This window comes from Bubalus bubalis, chromosome 4 (assembly GCF_019923935.1).
Source record: "Bubalus bubalis isolate 160015118507 breed Murrah chromosome 4, NDDB_SH_1, whole genome shotgun sequence".
Taxonomy (NCBI): domain Eukaryota; kingdom Metazoa; phylum Chordata; class Mammalia; order Artiodactyla; family Bovidae; genus Bubalus; species Bubalus bubalis.
The window spans coordinates 137,474,542-137,493,221 of record NC_059160.1 but is presented as its reverse complement, the minus strand read 5'-3'; the positions used below and the strand labels follow the sequence as shown (position 1 = coordinate 137,493,221).

The 18,680-nt window shown below is 35.0% G+C and overlaps 1 protein-coding gene across 5 annotated transcripts in view; it reads left to right on the top strand.

Annotated features, from left to right (window-relative positions):
- The window catches only part of RTKN2 (rhotekin 2), a 110,167-nt gene extending 92,816 nt beyond the window's left edge, over positions 1 to 17,351 (top strand). For 2 of the 5 annotated variants that reach the window (XM_044942156.2, XM_006045508.4), the window contains exons 10-12: positions 4,824 to 4,989; positions 11,316 to 11,423; positions 12,658 to 15,028. In XM_044942156.2, the coding sequence (XP_044798091.2) occupies positions 4,824 to 4,989; positions 11,316 to 11,423; positions 12,658 to 13,163 (780 nt within the window). In that variant the 3' untranslated portion in view covers positions 13,164 to 15,028. Of the gene's footprint in view, positions 1 to 4,823; positions 4,990 to 11,315; positions 11,424 to 12,657; positions 15,029 to 16,039 lie in introns of those variants that run through there. The other 3 variants (XM_044942160.2, XM_044942162.2, XR_006550797.2) reach the window with 3 other exon arrangements.
- Positions 17,352 to 18,680: the final 1,329 nt, after the last annotated feature.

The window sequence follows — 18,680 nt, the reverse complement described above, 5'->3', positions numbered from 1 at the left end:
ATGACCAACCTGAAGTGAAGTGAAGTTGCTCAGTCGTGTCCAACTCTTTGCGACCCCGTGGACTGTGGCCCACTAGGCTCCTCCATCCGTGGGATTCTCCAGGCAAGAATACTGGAATGGATTGCCTTTCCTTCTCCAGGGGATCTCCCTGACCCAGGGATCGAAACCTAGACAGCATATTAAAAAGTAGAGATGTTACTTAGCCAACAAAGTTCCGTCTAGTCAAGGCTATGGTTTTTCCAGTAGTCATCTATGGATGTGAGAGTTGGACTATAAAGAAAGCTGAGCACCGAAGAATTGACGCTTTTGAACTATGGTGTTGGAGAAGACTCTTGAGAGTTCTTTGGACTGCACAGAGATCCAACCAGTCAATCCTAAAGGAAATCTGTCCTGAATATTCACTGGAAGGACTGATGCCAAACCTGAAACTGCAATACTTTGGCCACCTGATGCGAAGATCTGACTCATTGGAAAAGACCCTGATGCCGGGAAAGATTGAAGACGAGAGGAGAAGGGGATGACAGAGGATGAGATGGTTGGATGGCATCACTGACTCAGTGGACATGAGTTTGAGTAAACTCCGGGAGTTGGTGATGAACAGGGAGGCCTGGTGTGCTGTAGTCCATGGGGTCGCAAAGAGTCTGACAGGACTGAGTGACTGGACTGAACTGAACTGCCCTCTGATGGATAAGGATAAGAGGCTTATGGAAGCTTCCTGATGGGAGAGACTGACTAAGGGGGAAACTGGGTCTTGTTCTGATGGGCGGGGCCATGCTCAGTAAATCTTTAATCCAATTTTCTGTTGTTGGGTGGGGCTGTGTTCCTTCCCAGTTGTTTGACCTGAGGCCAATGGTGGAGGTAATGAGGGTAATGGTGACCCACTATTCTAAAGGTCCCATGCACCCACTGCTGCACTCAGTGCCCCCGGCCCTGCAGTAGGCCATTGTTGACCCACGCCTCCGCCTGAGTTTCCTGGACACTCACGGGCAGGTCTGGGTCAGTCCTTTGTGGGGTCACTGCTCCTTTCTCCTGGTCCTGATGCATACAAGGTTCTGTTTTTGCCCTCCAAGAGTCTGTTTCCCCAGTCCTGTGTTAAGTTCTGGTGGCTCTATGGTGGGGTTAATGGTGACCTCCTCCAAGAGGGCTTATGCCATACCCACGTCTGCTGCACCCAGAGCCCCTGCCTCTGCAGCAGGCACTTTGCAGGAGACACTCAAAACACAGTTCTGGCTCAGTCTCTGTGGGGTCTATGGGTCCTGGTGCTCAGAAGGTTTGTTTGAGCCCTCTGAGCGTCTCTGGTGGATAAGGGGTTTGATGATAAACGCAATTTCACTCCCCCTATCATCTTTCTTGGGCTTTCCCTTTGCCCTTGGACATGGGGTATCTTTTCTGTTGGAATCCAACATTGTCCAGTCGACAGTTGTTCAGCAAGGAGTTGTAGTTTTGGAGTTCTCACAGGGGAAAATGAGCACACGTCCTTCTACTCAACATTTTCCAGGTCAGTTTTCATTCCAATTCCAAAGAAAGGCAATGCCAAAGAATGTTCAAACTGCTGCACAATTGCACTTCTCTCACACATTAGCAAAGTAATGCTCAAAATTCCAGGTCATTTTTCATTCCAGTCTCAAAGAAAAGCAATGCCAAAGAATGTTCAAACTACTGCACAGTTGCACTCATCTCACACTAGCAAAGTAATGCTCAAAATTCTCCAAGCCAGACTTCAACAGTACATGAACCGTGAACTTCCAGATGTCCAAGCTGGATTTAGAAAAGGAAGAGGAACCAGAGATCAAATTGCCAACATCTGCTGGATCACTGAAGAAATGAGGGAGTTCCAGAAAAACATCTATTTCTGCTTTATTGACTATGCCAAAGCCTTTGACTGTGTGGATCACAACAAACTGTGAAAAATTCTTCAAGAGATGGGACTATCAGACCACCTGACCTGCCTCTTGTGAAACCTATATGCAGGTCAGGAAGCAACAGTTAGAACTGGACATGGAATAACAGACTGGTTCCAAATTGGCAAAGGAGTACATCAAGGCTGTATATTGTCACCCTGCTTATTTAACTTATATGCAGAGTACATCATGAGAAACATTCGAGATTGCCAGGAGAAATATCAATAACCTCAGATATGCAGATGACACCACCCTTATGGCAGAATGCAAAGAAGAACTAAAGAGCCTTTTGATGAAGGTGAAAGAGGAGAGTGAAAAAGTTGGCTTTAAACTCAACATTTAGAAAACTAGGATCATGACACCTGGTCCCATCACTTCATGGTGAATAGATGGGGAAACAATGGAAACAGTGAGACTTTATTTTCTTGGACTCCAAAATCACTGCAAATGGTGACTACAGCCATGAAATTAAAAGATGCTTGCTCCTTGGAAGAAAAGCTATGACCAAACTAGACAGCATATTAAAAAGCAGAGACATTACTTTGTCAACAAAGGTCCATCTAGTGAAAGCTATGGGTTTTCCATGGATGTGAGAGTTGGACTATAAGGAAAGCTGAGTGCCAAATAATTGATGGTTTTGAACTGTGGTGTTGGAAAAGACTCTTGAGAGTCACCTGGGCTACAAGGAGATCCAATCAGTCAATCCTAAAGGAAATCAGTCCTGAATATTCATTGGAAGGACTGATGTTGAAGCTGAAACTGCAATACTTTGACCACCTGATGTGAAGATGTGACTCACTGGAAAAGCCCTTATGCTGGAAAAGATTGAAGGCAGGAAGTAAGAGGACAATGGAGGATGATTGGTTGGACGGCATTACTGACTCGATGGGCATGAGTTTGAGTAAGCTCCGGGAGTTGGTGATAGACAGGGAAGCCTGGTGTGCTGCAATCCATAGGGTTGCAAAGAGTCAGACATGACTGAGCAACTGAACTGAACTACTTTATATAGCATACATTTTTTCTCTTGATTTTTAAATAGGAGTTCCTTCAGAAAAGAATTTATGTCATCTGTATGGTGTTCACCTGCTCATATTTATCTGTTTGTCAGGGAATGGATAGCTTTTCTTCCAAACTCTTTGCTTCTTCTAAAATGTCCACATAGGACATCATTAAATGTATATATCGGTTTTGGTGTGTGACTCTACACACAGATTCTCTTCATTCTATATTCAATGTAAAGTGAATAATGTCTTCCCACTCTGGATCAGCCTTTGTAACTGCCAGCCAAGTATTCTGCATTCATTACAGTAGGCTTAACCACCCAGCTCTAGAACTGCTCTACTCAGTACAGTTGCCCCTAGTCATTTGTGTCTGTTAGGCACTTAAGATATGGCCAGTCCAAGTTGAGATATAGTGTAACTAAAAATACAGACTGGAATTTTTTGAGACTTTAGTGTGAAAAAAACAATGTAAAATATCTCAACATTTTTAGTTAATTACATGTTAAAATATTTTCAATATCTGGGTTACAAAAGTATATTATTTTAAAATAATATATTAATTATTACATAATTATTTTCACTAGTTTCATTTTACCTTTTTTAAATTTGGTTACTGGAAAATCTTAAGTTCCTTATGTGGCACACAACATATTTCTAGTGAACAGCATTGCGCTAGAAAAATGTCAGTGTCAGTCACTATCCAGGCAGCCAGATCACTATCTTTGCTTTATAGGCCTATTTCAGACTTTTTTTCCATAGTTCCTTGGAAACTACTGGTAGTTGCTAGCTTATCACGTGACATAGCAATGCATATATGTGACTTGGGAATAGTCTCTTCTACCCATAAACACAAGATGGATCACACTGTGTCATACCTACTACCACTCAGAAAAAAAGGGACTTTCCTTTTTCCTAGATTGGGACTTCCTGGTGGCACAGTGAATAAGAATCTGCCTGCCAAGGCAGGAAGCATGGATTTGCTCCCTGATCTGGGAAGAATCCATATGCCATGGAACAACCGAGCCTGTGCTCTAAAGCTCTCGAGCTGCAACTCCTGAAGGCTGTTTGCCTAGAGCCTGTGCTCCCCAATGTGAGAAGCCACCTCAGTGAGAAGCCCGTGCACCACAATGAAGAGTTAACACCCCACTCCCCCCGCCCTGCTTGCTGCAGCTAGAGAAAAGCCCATGTCCAGTACAAGACCCAACACAGCCAAAAATAAATATTGAAAAAAATTTAAAGAAAAGGTTTAGACTATCAGCATGTATGAAGCGGTTGCCTTTGTTATAAAATGGTGCATTCATCATTTTAAAAAATAATTTTTTTACCATTTTCAAATTTATATTACTTTATGGATCTTTAGCTATGAGCTTGGTAAATGAATGTTACATATGAAATAAATGTTAATGATGAAAGCCTAACTTTACTACATTATGTAAATGTTACATTATGATTTTACTGCTTTAACTGATAACACTGTATTCTATGAGTGAATATTAGAATAAGAAACATACTTTACTGATTATTTTATTACTGTTGGGAATACAGTCAACATAACTCATTACAGTTATAACATGCTTACTTGTTTTATTACAAATTTAAGATGTATATAAAAGACAGCAAACTCCTACTTAAACTGAGAGATCAACAGAGGTTATGTTTTAATCTCATGTAATTTAACATTAGTGCTACGTGTAGTATACTTTGAAACATTACTCAGTATTTTTAAAGTATTTTTTAAAAACTTTCTTGATTTGAGCTTGTACATTGAAAATTCTCAAAATTACATATTTTAAATTTCAACTGATCAGCAATAAGATTGTAATTGCATCTGGTATAAACATGGTAGCTATGCAATAACACATTTATTTGATCATTACAGAAATAGTCTCTTGTTAAACACCAATTTTGTCTTAATTTTTAGGAAACCAGAATTCGGGCAGTGGATAAGGATAAAACGAAAAGAATTCATAATTTCTCTGTCATCAACCCTGTTGCTGGACAGGCTGAAACTCATATATTTTCAGCTGACAATAGAGAAGATCTTCAGAAGTGGATGGAAGCCTTCTGGCAGCATTTCTTTGATCTTAGTAAGCTGACATTTGGATTCTCTAGTAGTATATTCATGTAGCATGAAAGGATGTACATAGCAAACTAAATATTAAAATTACAATTGTATAGTTTGTATTAAGAATTTGTATGCTCTTGAATAAAGTGGTAGTATATCATCAGTGCATTGATGCTTTTTTCTGTCAGTTTTTCCCCAGTGCATGACTGATAATACCTGTGAATTCCTAGTATCATTGCCTGTTACTTTTAAGTTCTGGTCCCTAAAACAAGTAAACCACCTTTTCTCAAAATATTAGGTTGAATGGCTTAAGGCAGTCTCTCCGATCAAAAGGATAATAAGCTATAGGAGTAAAAATAAATTCTCTAGGATAGTGATGATCATAAAATAGTGAAATGTTCAGAAGGAGATTCATTTTTATGTAGACTTCTGTTAACTCCCGATTCATTCTATCATTTTGGACATCATCCAAAGAGATTTTTTTTAAACAGCCCATATGGTTTTTCAGTTTCAATAATACAGTTCAATGACATGGATTATAAAAACAATGTGATAGTAACGTAACGGAGTTACAGTATGTAAAATATATGAGGTTCTAATACTCTCAATTTAAGGAGGAATTTTATCAACAAAAATATTGAAACTGTATATTGAAAATATAGACTATTGATAATGGCTATTTCTAAGCAAACTAAGCCTACTGTTAGATTCAACCAGTATTTTATGTCTTTATGATACTTTTCTATAGAATTGCAAAGTAAAACCACTTTTAAACAATAGGAAGTTATTTCTGCAGCTCTTCGAGATAATCCTAGAGTTATTTTAGGATCTAGGATTAGATCCTAATCCTAGACATTTTAGGAGCTGTTACTGAGAACTCTAAAATAGTTAATATCTGAAGTCCTCAGATTAATTTTTATAAGCATACTCTGATCCATGGCTTGGCCAGTTATTACAGTGATGTTTGGGGAGGGGACAGAAAAGGGAAATAAATTTATTGATTAGCTTCCAAATACCATATGGCTTCATTCATTTTTCATAACAACCCAGTGAAGTAGAAATTGTTTCTCTCTGCTTTTAAGGTGAGAAAATTGAAGCCTGAATAGGTTTCAGGTTTATTGCAGGGAACCAGAGGACTCCTTCCAGGGCTTTCTTGGATTTTTCAGAACTTGTTTTCCTTAAGTATTGTCCATTGGCACTCAGTAGATGTTTAAATGGGTCTTCCCTGATGGCTCAGATGGTAAAGAATCTGCCTGCAATACAGGAAACCTGGGTTTGATCCCTGGGTTGGGAAAATCCCCTGGAGAAGGGAATGGCAACTCACTCCAACATTCTTGCCTGGAGAATTCCATAGACAGAGGAGCTGGGTGGGCTACAGTCCATGGGGTTGCAAAGAGTTGCACACGACTGAGCAACTAATACTAGTAGATGTTTAAATATTTGTTACACGTTTACCTGCATGTACTGCATTTCTTTATTTTAAAATTTCAGCTGATCTTAGGTATGTAACTTAAAAGACAACAACTTCCTCTCATTTGCTGATTACAGCTAAAAGTTTAACTACTTTCCTAACTGCTCTTGATTTATAGAGTCTGTCTTATAGAAGAACATGTTACTTTTAGAAATGATTCTGGCATTTTAAGGGCTTCCCCAGTGGCTCAGCATTAGAGAATCTGCCTTCAATGCAGGTGCTGCAGGAGACATGGGTTTGATCCCTGGATTGGGACTATCCCCTGGAGGAGGACATGGCTACCCAGTCTAGTATTCTTGTGGGCTACAGCCCATAGGGTCGGAAAGAGTCAGACATGGCCGAAGCAACTTAGTATGCACACACACACATTGGCATTTTAAAATTTTGGGGTAGACAAAAACAGGAAAGAGGAGTAAAAATGTGAGAATAGTATAGTCTAGATATCGACTACTGTTAAATGATTTCATGTTTTCATTCCTCAAATTATGTAAAATAATTTATTATGCTAAAAAGAGTTGGTGGGGTAAGAATCTCATGACATCTGAGGAGAAATGAATTGGGAGATTGGGATTGACACTGTTGATACTATGTATAAAATAGATAACTAATGGGAACCTATTGTATAGCACAAGGAATTCTACTCAGTTGCTCTATGGTTCCTTCCTAAATGGGAAGGAAATCAAAAAAGAGGGAATATACGTATACGTATAGCTGATTCACTTTGCTGTACAGTAGAAACTAAACATTGTAAAGCAACTATACTCCAATAAAAATTAACTTAAAGAATCTCATGACATTTTTGTACTGTCAAAGTAATAAAGTGATCACAACTAGGTTCTCAGGTCTGGCTACTTCTTTAGTATTTAATGCTTTGGAGATAAAATCTGCCAGTCTAATTTTTAAAGTATAAATAGTATTACATTTGCTGTTTAGAATTCATTGTGTAAGATATGAAGATCTGAAGCAAAAATGGAAGTGCATATATTATCCCAAAGAGTGACTTGTGCTTTAGAATTTTTACTCTCCTCGTAATAAGTGTAGCCTCTTGTAATCTTCAGTGAAATGTGATATATGCAACAAAATAGAGGATAAATATCTAGGGCAGAATAAAGTAAGAGTAATTTAATACTTAGAACATATTTCAATTACTTGACTTAGCTTGAGAGTTAGAAAATCATGAGGGTGAGAAAACTGGAAATGATGAGAGAACACTAATGGATCTAGGTGTGTTTAGCCTGTGGAAGGACAGCTTGAGAAGGAGGTTGGGAGGCAGTGGGGAGGTAATCGCTAATTTTTAATATCTGAGAGCTAACATGTAAAAGAGAAATGACACCTGTTTTAGACCATCAAATAGGTTACTGCTTGGAATAGTGAAAGTATTTTTTCAAATATTTAATAATATATACTAAGTTAAATTTGAGCATTACTTTACTAGTGTGTGAGATGAGTGCAAATGTGCGGTAGTTTGAGCATTCTTTGGCATTGCCTTTCTTTGGGATTGGAATGAAAACTGACCTTTTCCAGTCCTGTGGCCACTGCTGAGTTTTCCAAATTTGCTGGCATATTGAGTGCAGCACTTTCACAGCATCATCTTTCAGGATTTGAAAGAGCTCAATTGGAATTCCATCACCTCCACTAGCTTTGTTCGTAGTGATGCTTTCTGAGGCCACTTGACTTCACATTCCAGGATGTCTGGCTCTAGGTCAATGATCAGACCATCGTGATTATCTGGGTCATGAAGATCTTTTTTGTACAAGTTCTTCTGTGTATTCTTGCCATCTCTTCTTAATATCTTCTGCTTGTGTTAGGTCCGTACCATTTCTGCCCTTTATCGAGCCCATCTTTGCATGAAATGTTCCTCTAATTTTCTTGAAGAGATCTCTAGTCTTTCCCATTCTGTTGTTTTCCTCTATTTCTTTGCATTGATCGCTGAAGAAGGTTTTCTTATCTCTTCTTGCTATTCTTTGGAACTCTGCATTGAGATGTTTATATCTTTCCTTTTCTCCTTTGCTTTTTGCTTCTCTTCTTTTCACAGCTATTTGTAAGGCCTCCCCAGACAGCCATTTTGCTTTTTTCGCATTTCTTTTCCATGGGGATGGTCTTGATCCCTGTCTCCTGTACAATGTCACAAACCTCTGTCCATAGTTCATCAGGCACTTTATCTATCAGATCTAGGCCCTTAAATCTATTTCTCACTTCCACTGTATAATCATAAGGGATTTGATTTATGTCATACCTGAATGGTCTAGTGGTTTCCCTACTTTCTTCAATTTAAGTCTGAATTTGGCAATAAGGAGTTCATGATATGAGCCACAGTCAGCTCCTGGTCTTGTTTTTGCTGACTGTATAGAGCTTCTCCATCTTTGGCTGCAAAGAATATAATCAATCCGATTTCGGTGTTGACCATCTGGTGATGTCCATGTATAGAGTCTTCTCTTGTGTTGTTGGAAAGAGGGTGTTTGTTATGACCAGTGCATTTTCTTGGCAAAACTCTATTAGTCTTTGCCCTGCTTCATTCCGTATTCTAAGGCCAAATTTGCCTGTTACTCCAGGTGTTTCTTAACTTCCTACTTTTGCATTCCAGTCCCCCATAATGAAAAGGACATCTTTTTTGGGTGTTAGTTCTAAAAGGTCTTGTTAGGTCTTCACAGAACCGTTCAACTTCAGCTTCTTCAGCATTACTGGTTGGGGCATAGACTTGGATTACTGTGATATTGAATGGTTTGCCTTGGAAATGAAGAGATCATTCTGTCATTTTAGAGATTGCATCCAAGTACTGCATTTCTGGCTCTTTTGTTGACCATGATGGCTACTCCATTTCTTCTGAGGGATTCCTGTCCGCAGTAGTAGATATAATGGTCATCTGAGTTAAATATACCCATTCCAGTCCATTTGAGTTCACTGATTCCTAGAATGTTGACATTCACTCTTGCCATCTCTTGTTTGACCACTTCCAATTTGCCTTGATTCATGGACCTGACATTCATAAGCAGCTCAACATAATAGATTATTTTGAATGGGAGCATTATAATAGTATATGTGGTAGGAAACATCTTCAATATACAGATTTTATGTGAGCAAAATATACCCATTTAATATCTCATACTGGGCCCTTATTGTTAGCATGTTCATATTACATATACCTATGCTTGCTAATTTATTTACTGGTAAAGTGTTTAATAGTAATGTCTTGATCAGTGAACATGCCACATTTATATCTCTGACTTGTGTAACCATGGGATAATGTGGCTTTATATTGCAGTTTTCAACATAGTATTCTGCTATCAGTTAAACAATGAAAAGCTTTCAACTATCAATATTGAAACAATGCTGTACTATATTCCTTGTCTAAGGTTTGACAGAGAATTGTTTGCTGGTTTAAAGTGTTTCATTACTTTTCCATTTTAAGGCCATTTTTTCCTGCCCCCCAAAAGAAAAGGCTGGCGCTTCTGTATTTATCTAAAAAAGGAAGTAGAAAGGAGGAATAAGTTATCAAATCTCAGATCCTACTAGATTTAAATTCTACAAAGCAACCTTTGAAGGCTTAAACTCAAGATTTTATTCCCTTTATATATTGCTATATGAGATATTTTGAAATTTTTTTTACCATATTCTATACTTAGCATTATAATAAAACATATTGAAAGGGATTTTTTTTATTTTTTAACTATTTAAAGTGATGGATCTAAAATTTATGTATATATTACCATATTAACATGACATAAATTAGACATAAAATAACAAAAATAGATAATTTGAGTAAACATGAAGTATCTTTAATTTTTAAGCCATGGGAAATAAGTTGGATGTTGAATGTAGAGGTTGAGAATATAATAAAAAGAAATACAGATCATAAATCAGTATAAAAAGGCACGTGTATATTACATTTACTTCTCTGCTAATGTAAGATAGCATGTAAGAATGGCAAAACTCAGCATACAAGTCCACAATAAGGATGGAAAAGCTAAATATTTTTTTATATCCACTCAGGAGGAATAAATCTGAGAATTTTATTTTGAGATGAACATAGTAACCATAATTACAAGAAAAATTATTATGGTCCACACTTTTCTATTTTAAATATTAAAACAACTTACTCAAGAGTATTTTTATTATTGAGTATTATTTTGAATGCCTAATGGCTTTAAAGTATCCTTCCTAAAATAAATTCAGTTCAGTTCAGTCGTGTCCGACTCTTTGTGACCTCATGGAGTGCAGCATGCCAGGCTTCCCTATCCATCACCAACTCCTGGAGCCTACTCAAACTCAAGTCCATCGCATCCAGTTAGAATTTTGAATGATCTGTCTTTATAGTAACAGGTTTTTATGTACCCAAAATAAAATGAAAATACAGCATTTTTCTAGTTTTGCTGATTTTTAGGAGGGCATGATTATCATCTTAAAAGAATTTTTTGTAAGCAATTCTTATTTCTTAATTAAAATTTTCAAAATTAAAATCATTTTCTGAGAAATACTACTTATATATTTTTTTGCTTCCTTCAAGTTAACTATATTTCAGTTAATCTTTACTTTTCAACTGTTTTAAATACTGAATGTTTTTCTATAATATTTAAGAGAACTTACACAAACTTTTACCATAAACATTTTAGTTATTGACCATTTAGAGAAGTAATATAGTATTGAGTAGCCTACAGAACTTAGCTTAATATCTGTTCATAGAGATTTATATTTAAAATAGAGTACATTTATGCCTAGACTTAGAAATAATGGGTAGTACTAGGTTTTTATAACTTCTTTAAGCTAATACTTCATGAATTCACTTATTTTTTCAAAGCAAAAAATGTGTTGATAATCTGTTAAAAATTAAATACATATTTCACATTTGTTTTAAACTAGCCTACCTTTTTCTTTCTTAGGCCAATGGAAGCATTGTTGTGAAGAACTTATGAAAATTGAGATTATGTCACCACGGAAACCACCTTTGTTCTTGACAAAAGAGGCAACCTCAGTCTATCATGATATGAGTAAGTGAGGTTTGTCTTTTCTAAGCCTCAGGGTAACAAAAACGACATTGTCCTCAGACAAGCAGCTTATTCTATTGACATTAAAATGCTAAAATTTTCAAGCCACAGTCAAAAATGAATGAAAAAAGACTATGATTATAGACTAAGAAACTCATGTTTAAAAGATGAATTAATACAAAATTAATGAATACACATTTTTCATAGTTTGAATGCTTAAGATCAAACAAAAATGTTAAGACTTCAAAATGAATAAGGGTACACTGAAAATAAATATTAGCTGAGTAGCTGATGAAAATTCTGAAGATATAAACCTTGACGTTTTAAAATGTAATTATGTTCAGTAATTTTTTTCCATATTTTATTAAATTTGTTTTAAAGTAGTGTTGATAAATGAATATTAATAAATGGAAGTTTTCCTCTCAGGCAAAAAAATTGGTTAAGTTTAATACTTTGGAAAATTTTAGATTTCTAGACTCATAAATATTCCATTTTCCCCACACTTTGAAGTGTATTTATTTATCTTTGTGTGATTGCCTCAGTGAGCAGTGTTGTGAACAAGCACAAATCAGTGCTAAATTTTAGTGTATTTTACCACCAGTGTTCCTGCACTTACATATACCTTTAAATGTTGGATTTAAAATGAAACATTTGAGCTTACACATTTGAAAATATCATGTAATTGACATAAGCGTCTCCCATTTTTCCCAAGGAAAATCACCAAAGTGGTATTAAGGCTTCACTCTGTTTCCATGGGGGTTTTGTTTTGGATTTTTTCCCTATTACAAAGACTTTGCTGGTCTACAGGAAGGAATACTAATCTAGTTACATCTTCCTAGTTTACCTATCAGGGGTTTATAAAAGGGAATCCACTCTTACCTATAAGTCAGAATAGATTTTAAACCCAACAAAAGTTACTTAATAAATACTTAATCTGCAGAATTCAAAAAAATTCTGATGACGCTCAACTCCTTTGAAAACTGGATTTTCCACGTATATTTAGGAATATACTTATGCATGTGTGTGTGTGTGTGTGTGTGTGCATGCATGCAGTACATGATCTTATTTTTTGGTGCCATTAGTATGGTTATTTTTACAAGTAAACATATTAAAAAAAAATTATCCTGGTCTGGTTTGGATAACTATTATATAGATAACATAGTGTAATAACATACTTGGGTAAAGGGTGTACTGCTTCAGAATTTGTTCCATGTATTTTTTCTAATAATTATTACAGGCATTGATTCACCTATGAAACTTGAAAGTTTAACTGGTATAATACAAAAAAAAATTGAAGAGACAAATGGAGAGTTCCTAATTGGCCAGCATGAAGAAGCCTCATCTCCTCCTTGGGCCACACTGAAAAAGGTATTATCTCCTGCAAGCAAGCAGTTACATGAAGAGAAAGGGAAAAAGAGACGAGCTCCCCTTCCTCCTTCTGATAAAGCTCCATTCAACTTAAAAACACAAAGCAACAAAAATCAATTGATTCAGGGCAACTGGGAAAAAACAGGTGTATCTCAGACCTCGCCTTTGGATACCAAACTGTCAACCCCGATGCATCACTTACAGAAACCGGTGGCTGCTCCTCGAAAACTTCTTCCTGCCAGGAAAAGTAGTTCAACTGATGGTGAACACACAGACACTAAAACCAGTATTGAAGCCAAGCCAGTACCAGCTCCAAGGCAGAAAACTATCAAAGACATTTTGGACCCTAGATCATGGTGGTGGACACAAGTATAGAAAACCCTTAATGTATAAAACATTTTAAAAATCTATAACTGTGAAGCTTAATTCAGAAGCACTGTAGATATAGTAATATGAATTATGTAGGTAAATATGATAGTGATTTATATCAATAATTAATAGGTATAAAAATATTTTATAATTAAGAAATGGATTTCTCTTTTATGATTTTCAGAATTGAAGTTATTTCTCTAGTAGAGCATAAGAGGTAGTTTCTAGACAATATCTCAATTGTTGGAAGGGTTAATTTATTCCTAAATTAGTACTAGGTGGTGAACAAGCACCAGGCAGAAGAAAGCATTAAAATTTCTTTGGGGAGAGATTGTCTAGTAATTTAAAATGTGTTAAATGAGAGCCATATTCTCATTGTGAGAATTTTAATCCTAATGGAATGTTTCAAAAGTTTTATTCAAACCACAAATTATAGAATCCACCCAAGAAGATTTCTTCTTAGCATTCTGGAATTCTCATCTAATAGTCCACTGGCTCTCATCTATTGTTTTACTCACTAGTTGACCTTTCAAATTCCTGGGATAAATTTTGGAATATTAAATTCTTCATCTTTAAAGGGAATATGTAATGTGTTATTCAAAGTTGTTTCCTTGATGATCCCTGAAATCCTATTGACATTACCTTTCATATGTAAAGCAAAACATTTTTAAGTTTAGGTAACAGGTAGATGAAATGTTCTTTACTTCCACTTTTCTATGCATGGTATTAATTTCCATTGTGACATTGGCATTTGGGGAAATGAGTAGCTGTTAACACCTTAAAATTCATTTAATATTTATTTAAAAAGCAGATGACCTATTAAAAATACCAGAAAATTTGGCCATGATCATTTCAGAATTAATCCTTCTAAAAATATTATTTAGATTTCCTTTTTCTAGTAGGGGTTCGTGTCTGCTATTGATATTTGTCATTAAAGTCATATTATTACAAGAATGACATTGGAATCATTTCCATAGGAGGTAATTTCCATAGCAACTAATCATAGTGACACAAACAGAATTATGAAATCTGGTGAGGAATAAATAGCAAAAGAATGAATACCTTAAAGGAACAAAAAAAACCTTTTTCTTAATAATTATGCTTCTTATAAATAAGAGCTGGACAGTTTTAAAAATCAGAATTTCCAAATAAAACAGTTTCCATAAGCTGTCAGCAGCAGCACTAAAAATCTCAAATATCATTGTAAGAAATGAAAATATAAGAATTAAATTACTGCCTTGTATATAATCTCTAGAGATTTTTTAAAGCTCATAAGAACTCTATTTGAATCAGAATTACGTTATTACAAAGTAAAATGAATACTTCACAAAAAATAACATTAATTTAAATGGATCCTTTCATTATTTTTAGATAGCAGAGTCTTTTTTCATTTATGTAGAATGATGTAACTGCCAGGTTACTTTTGTGTTTGCCCAGGACTCCTAGTAAGAACTGGGACTCAAGGGAGTAATGATACAAAAGGTCTCTTGTGACTGGAGACACCAGGACAGACACAGCATTTGATGAGAAGGAAATCCTATATGCTTGCCTGATAAAATTTAGAGATAATGAAAACCTAAAAAGGTACGATTAATTTGTTTTTTCTAACTAGAAGGCTTTCATAAATCTCAGTTGTGATTGCCAATTCAGTAAATGACATATTTAAAATGTGAAGGATATTATTGTTTGAATTTTTATTTTTAAACCTCACTGCCGTTTTTGACAGCATTTATGACTCTTGTTGCCACTAAATTACTAAGCTAGAAGATGTGCAGGAAAAATTGTTTCTGAAACTGACATCTATGCGTTCATTTTTTTTTTTTAAGTTAAAGCCTTCCTTAGAATAAACCAGTTTTAAAACTTCCAAATTATATTCTTGTTGTTTCTCTTTATGCATATTATTATCAAGAGGGACTCAAATGGTACAAGAACCAGAATTTGTTCTTAGAGAAATTACCTAGCAGTTGTGCCCTCAGTGGGCACTTTGCAATAAGGCTGAAGCCTTTCTTCCTAGAACCATTTAGATGAAGCCTGACCAAGGGCCATCTCCCCCAAAATTATTCAGACTGTTTCTGGGGTCCCATCTTACTATATGTTACAAAGCCTTTAAAATCGGGCTGAAGTCTTAAGCTGTACTTCTGAGCTACTGCTCATTAAGTGTTAGTTCTTCCCACTCTCCATTCCCAGCAAAAGGTATAATACAAAGTTGGGGCTCCTTACATCCCTCTCTTCCTCCCTCCTTTTCTTTCTTCCACAGTTAAAAAAAAATCTAAAAATACTGAGTTAAACACTTTTTCAAGGACTTTGTCAAAAGAAGTATTTGTTTTCTCATTTTCCTAAACTGGAAGTTTATGACAGAGAAAAATATGCCACATAATAAAAAGCATTTCAGCTTTTTATGAGCTGACTTTTCACATTCCTTGTTTGTCCTTTTAATTTGCTTCTTGATATATGAAGACTGTAAATTTGAAACAAAGAGTTAGCTGTCATATATTAATAATGTTATAATTGGAGAATCATAAATAGAATAGGTATTTTATGATATTATAATACAGATGATCTGATAATATCTTTAAAAATTAGATTTACATTTCAAGCCCTGAGATATAAATTACTTAAAACAGCATTAAAGTAGTATTTTAATTGCTACAAAGTAGTGAGCTTTTTGTTAAAAATCTTGCAAGGACAAAGAAGGCATTTTGTTAATATAAATGCATACCTCCTAAGGTAAACAGACTTTCAAAATATCAGGCATGCCAACTCTTGATTAGTTTTGTTAAATCCTAACTGTCTGCCGTGCCCCCTGACTTCTTTTAAATGGACATGCATGCTTGTGGAAAACTAAATCCATTTATTAATAATGCCTTATCTTTACCCTTTAGGTCCTACTAAATATATTTTACCTGGTACTGTTTATTAAAATGGAAGCTGCCTTGATTTAGAGACAATTCATGGAAGGTAGGTTAAGCAGTCAAATATTTCTTTAGGCTTATGTTCAGTACCTCAGCCACCTACTGAGAAGTTAATTAATTCAGTCCAAATGAAATTATAGGGCAGTTCGGTGCAATTTATGGTAAATGCCATTTGAATGCAGTCACCTGTGTTACCATGAACAAGGAACAACCATACTAGATAGAGGTAAAATGCTGCACCATAAATGAGAGAAGTGGTTTGGCAGGAAAAATATTTGTCCCTGTGGTTAGAATTTGTCAAAACTCACTGTCTTTTTAAAGAGTGAATTATCACACAGTATTTAAACTTTCGTGACCTTTTATATTCTCATAGTTGTCTTCAGTGTTCTATTAGATTTACATTTCAAGCCCTGAGATATAAATTACTTAAAACAGCATTAAAGTAAACATAATGTAAGTAGAGTTGACTTTTTGCATTTACATTTCAAAGACACTCCTCTTTTTAAATGCTTACACATTTATGTGTAACTGCATTGTTGCTAGTAATAGTTATAATGAAAATGGTCTATTCTGTATCGTGCTTATTCTTGGTTAATACTAGGAATTTTGAATTCCTAAAAACAAGAATTTTTTGAATTTTTAAAAACAAGATTTCATTTGAAAATATTGTAGAATGTTATTTTCTGTGGCATATTTGTATAATTGGCATTGTTTATAATTTTTACCTTTTTAATGTGGGTCAGGATTCTGGATTAAAAAGTATTAATTATGCACATATATATATTTAACTATTAGAAATTGATAAACCAAGGTCATGTGATTAAAACTTCTATACTTTAAAAGAGTGATTCATGAAAACATTTTCTAGATTTTTTTCCTTTAGGTATGTCCTCTAGTCTAAACTGATAGAAGTAAACAGTGCTGTGAAATCAGGGTAAACAGAGAAAAGACATACCCAGCAGCTGGTGCTAAGAAATGTACTCAAATGAACAAAGTACCTTAATGTTCAAATAACATAACTTTAACTATTAAAGAAATAGTAACCAACATTTTTATTTATCTCAAGATAGGAAAAATACCAATCTTGGTGTGTTTGATAGGCAAAATCATCTCCATCTTGCTAAACTTGTGTTTTAAATGGCAGCAATTTGCTTTGAGAGATGTGGTAATCTCTTAATGTTAACTACTAAAGGAGAGAAATATTGAAAAGATATATATACATAATTATGCTTTGTCATAAACATGTTTCAAGATATCCAAATAGATAATTTTGTTGAAAATGGATACTTTCCTGAATGTTGTATCAGGATATATTTTATTTTTATTTACTCAAAAGAGAACAAAATTTGGTTTTGTGAATGGATGTATTTTTGTTGAATTTAGCCAATTTAGAAACATGTTTTCAGCTTAATTAGTTGGAGTGATTTTAATTTTACAGGGGAGAAAAAGTATTAAGTTATCCATCTATTAATCTTAAGTATTAAAACATTTATTTTATATTTATTACATGTAGAAATAGAAATATATATATCTGTATATACACACATACATATGTGTCTGTACTCTGTCTTCAATCCAGATATTTCCAATTAATTTTAAAAGATTCTTTAAAAATGTGCTGCCAGTGCTAGCAGAGGTAAAGTCCAGACCTTTCCCAATTTACAGGAAGCATCATAACCCAGCTCCAACGGCCATGGCCTACTAGGTGCTTTCCTCCTGTAGTCCTCATCTTTGGACATTGCCTCAACAATCTGTGCTGTCCTCTCTTTACCTAGAATATCTTTCCTCTCCTCTTCTTCACACATTCTCCTCTCAACCCACCGTCAGCAGATTTTATTCATTTTTCCAAGTAGTAGCACCACTCAATTCACAAAGACTTTGTGCCCTTACACTCCTTCCTTGGTGCTCTATGTATACTCCATTTATAGCCTGAGTCCTTGTTTGTATTTTTGTGTTCCCCTACATATTAATGTTATGTGCTTCTTCTGCATAACAAATTATCATCAACTTAAAATCCTTTTCATTATCTAGCATTTCTTTATTTTTTCTCTTTTTATATTTTAAATTATGAAAGTATGGTAATACCTTTACAGGAGGAGGCTTGGAAAATACAGAACAGAGTTACATGTAGTTCCACTATATCTTATAATTATTTTTTTAAGTAGATACATTAAAATTTCAGTTGGAGTTTCAATGTCAAATCCTTAAAAATAAATAGAATGAATATACAGAAAAGTAGGATATAATAGACCTGAAAGTCATCATGAACCAATTCAACATTATTAAGCTTTATACAACTTTCACACAATAGTAGGATACAAATTCTATTCTAATTCCAATAGACTATATCAACTAGGAGACACTGAAACATATCTATGGACTTAAGGTGCAAAACTTCCATGGTCTATAGGTATTGAAATCATACAGAGTGTGTTCTCTTAACACTGTATATTGTGTTTAGAAATCAATATCAAAGATATTTGAAAGTAAGCCGCATATTTTCAAGTTCTATGTGACATTAACCAAGAGGGATCTTTGACTTAGCCGTTGAAAGCCTCAATGAAGTTAGAAGACTAAAAAAACAGTGTGATTACAGAGAAGAAAGCATTTA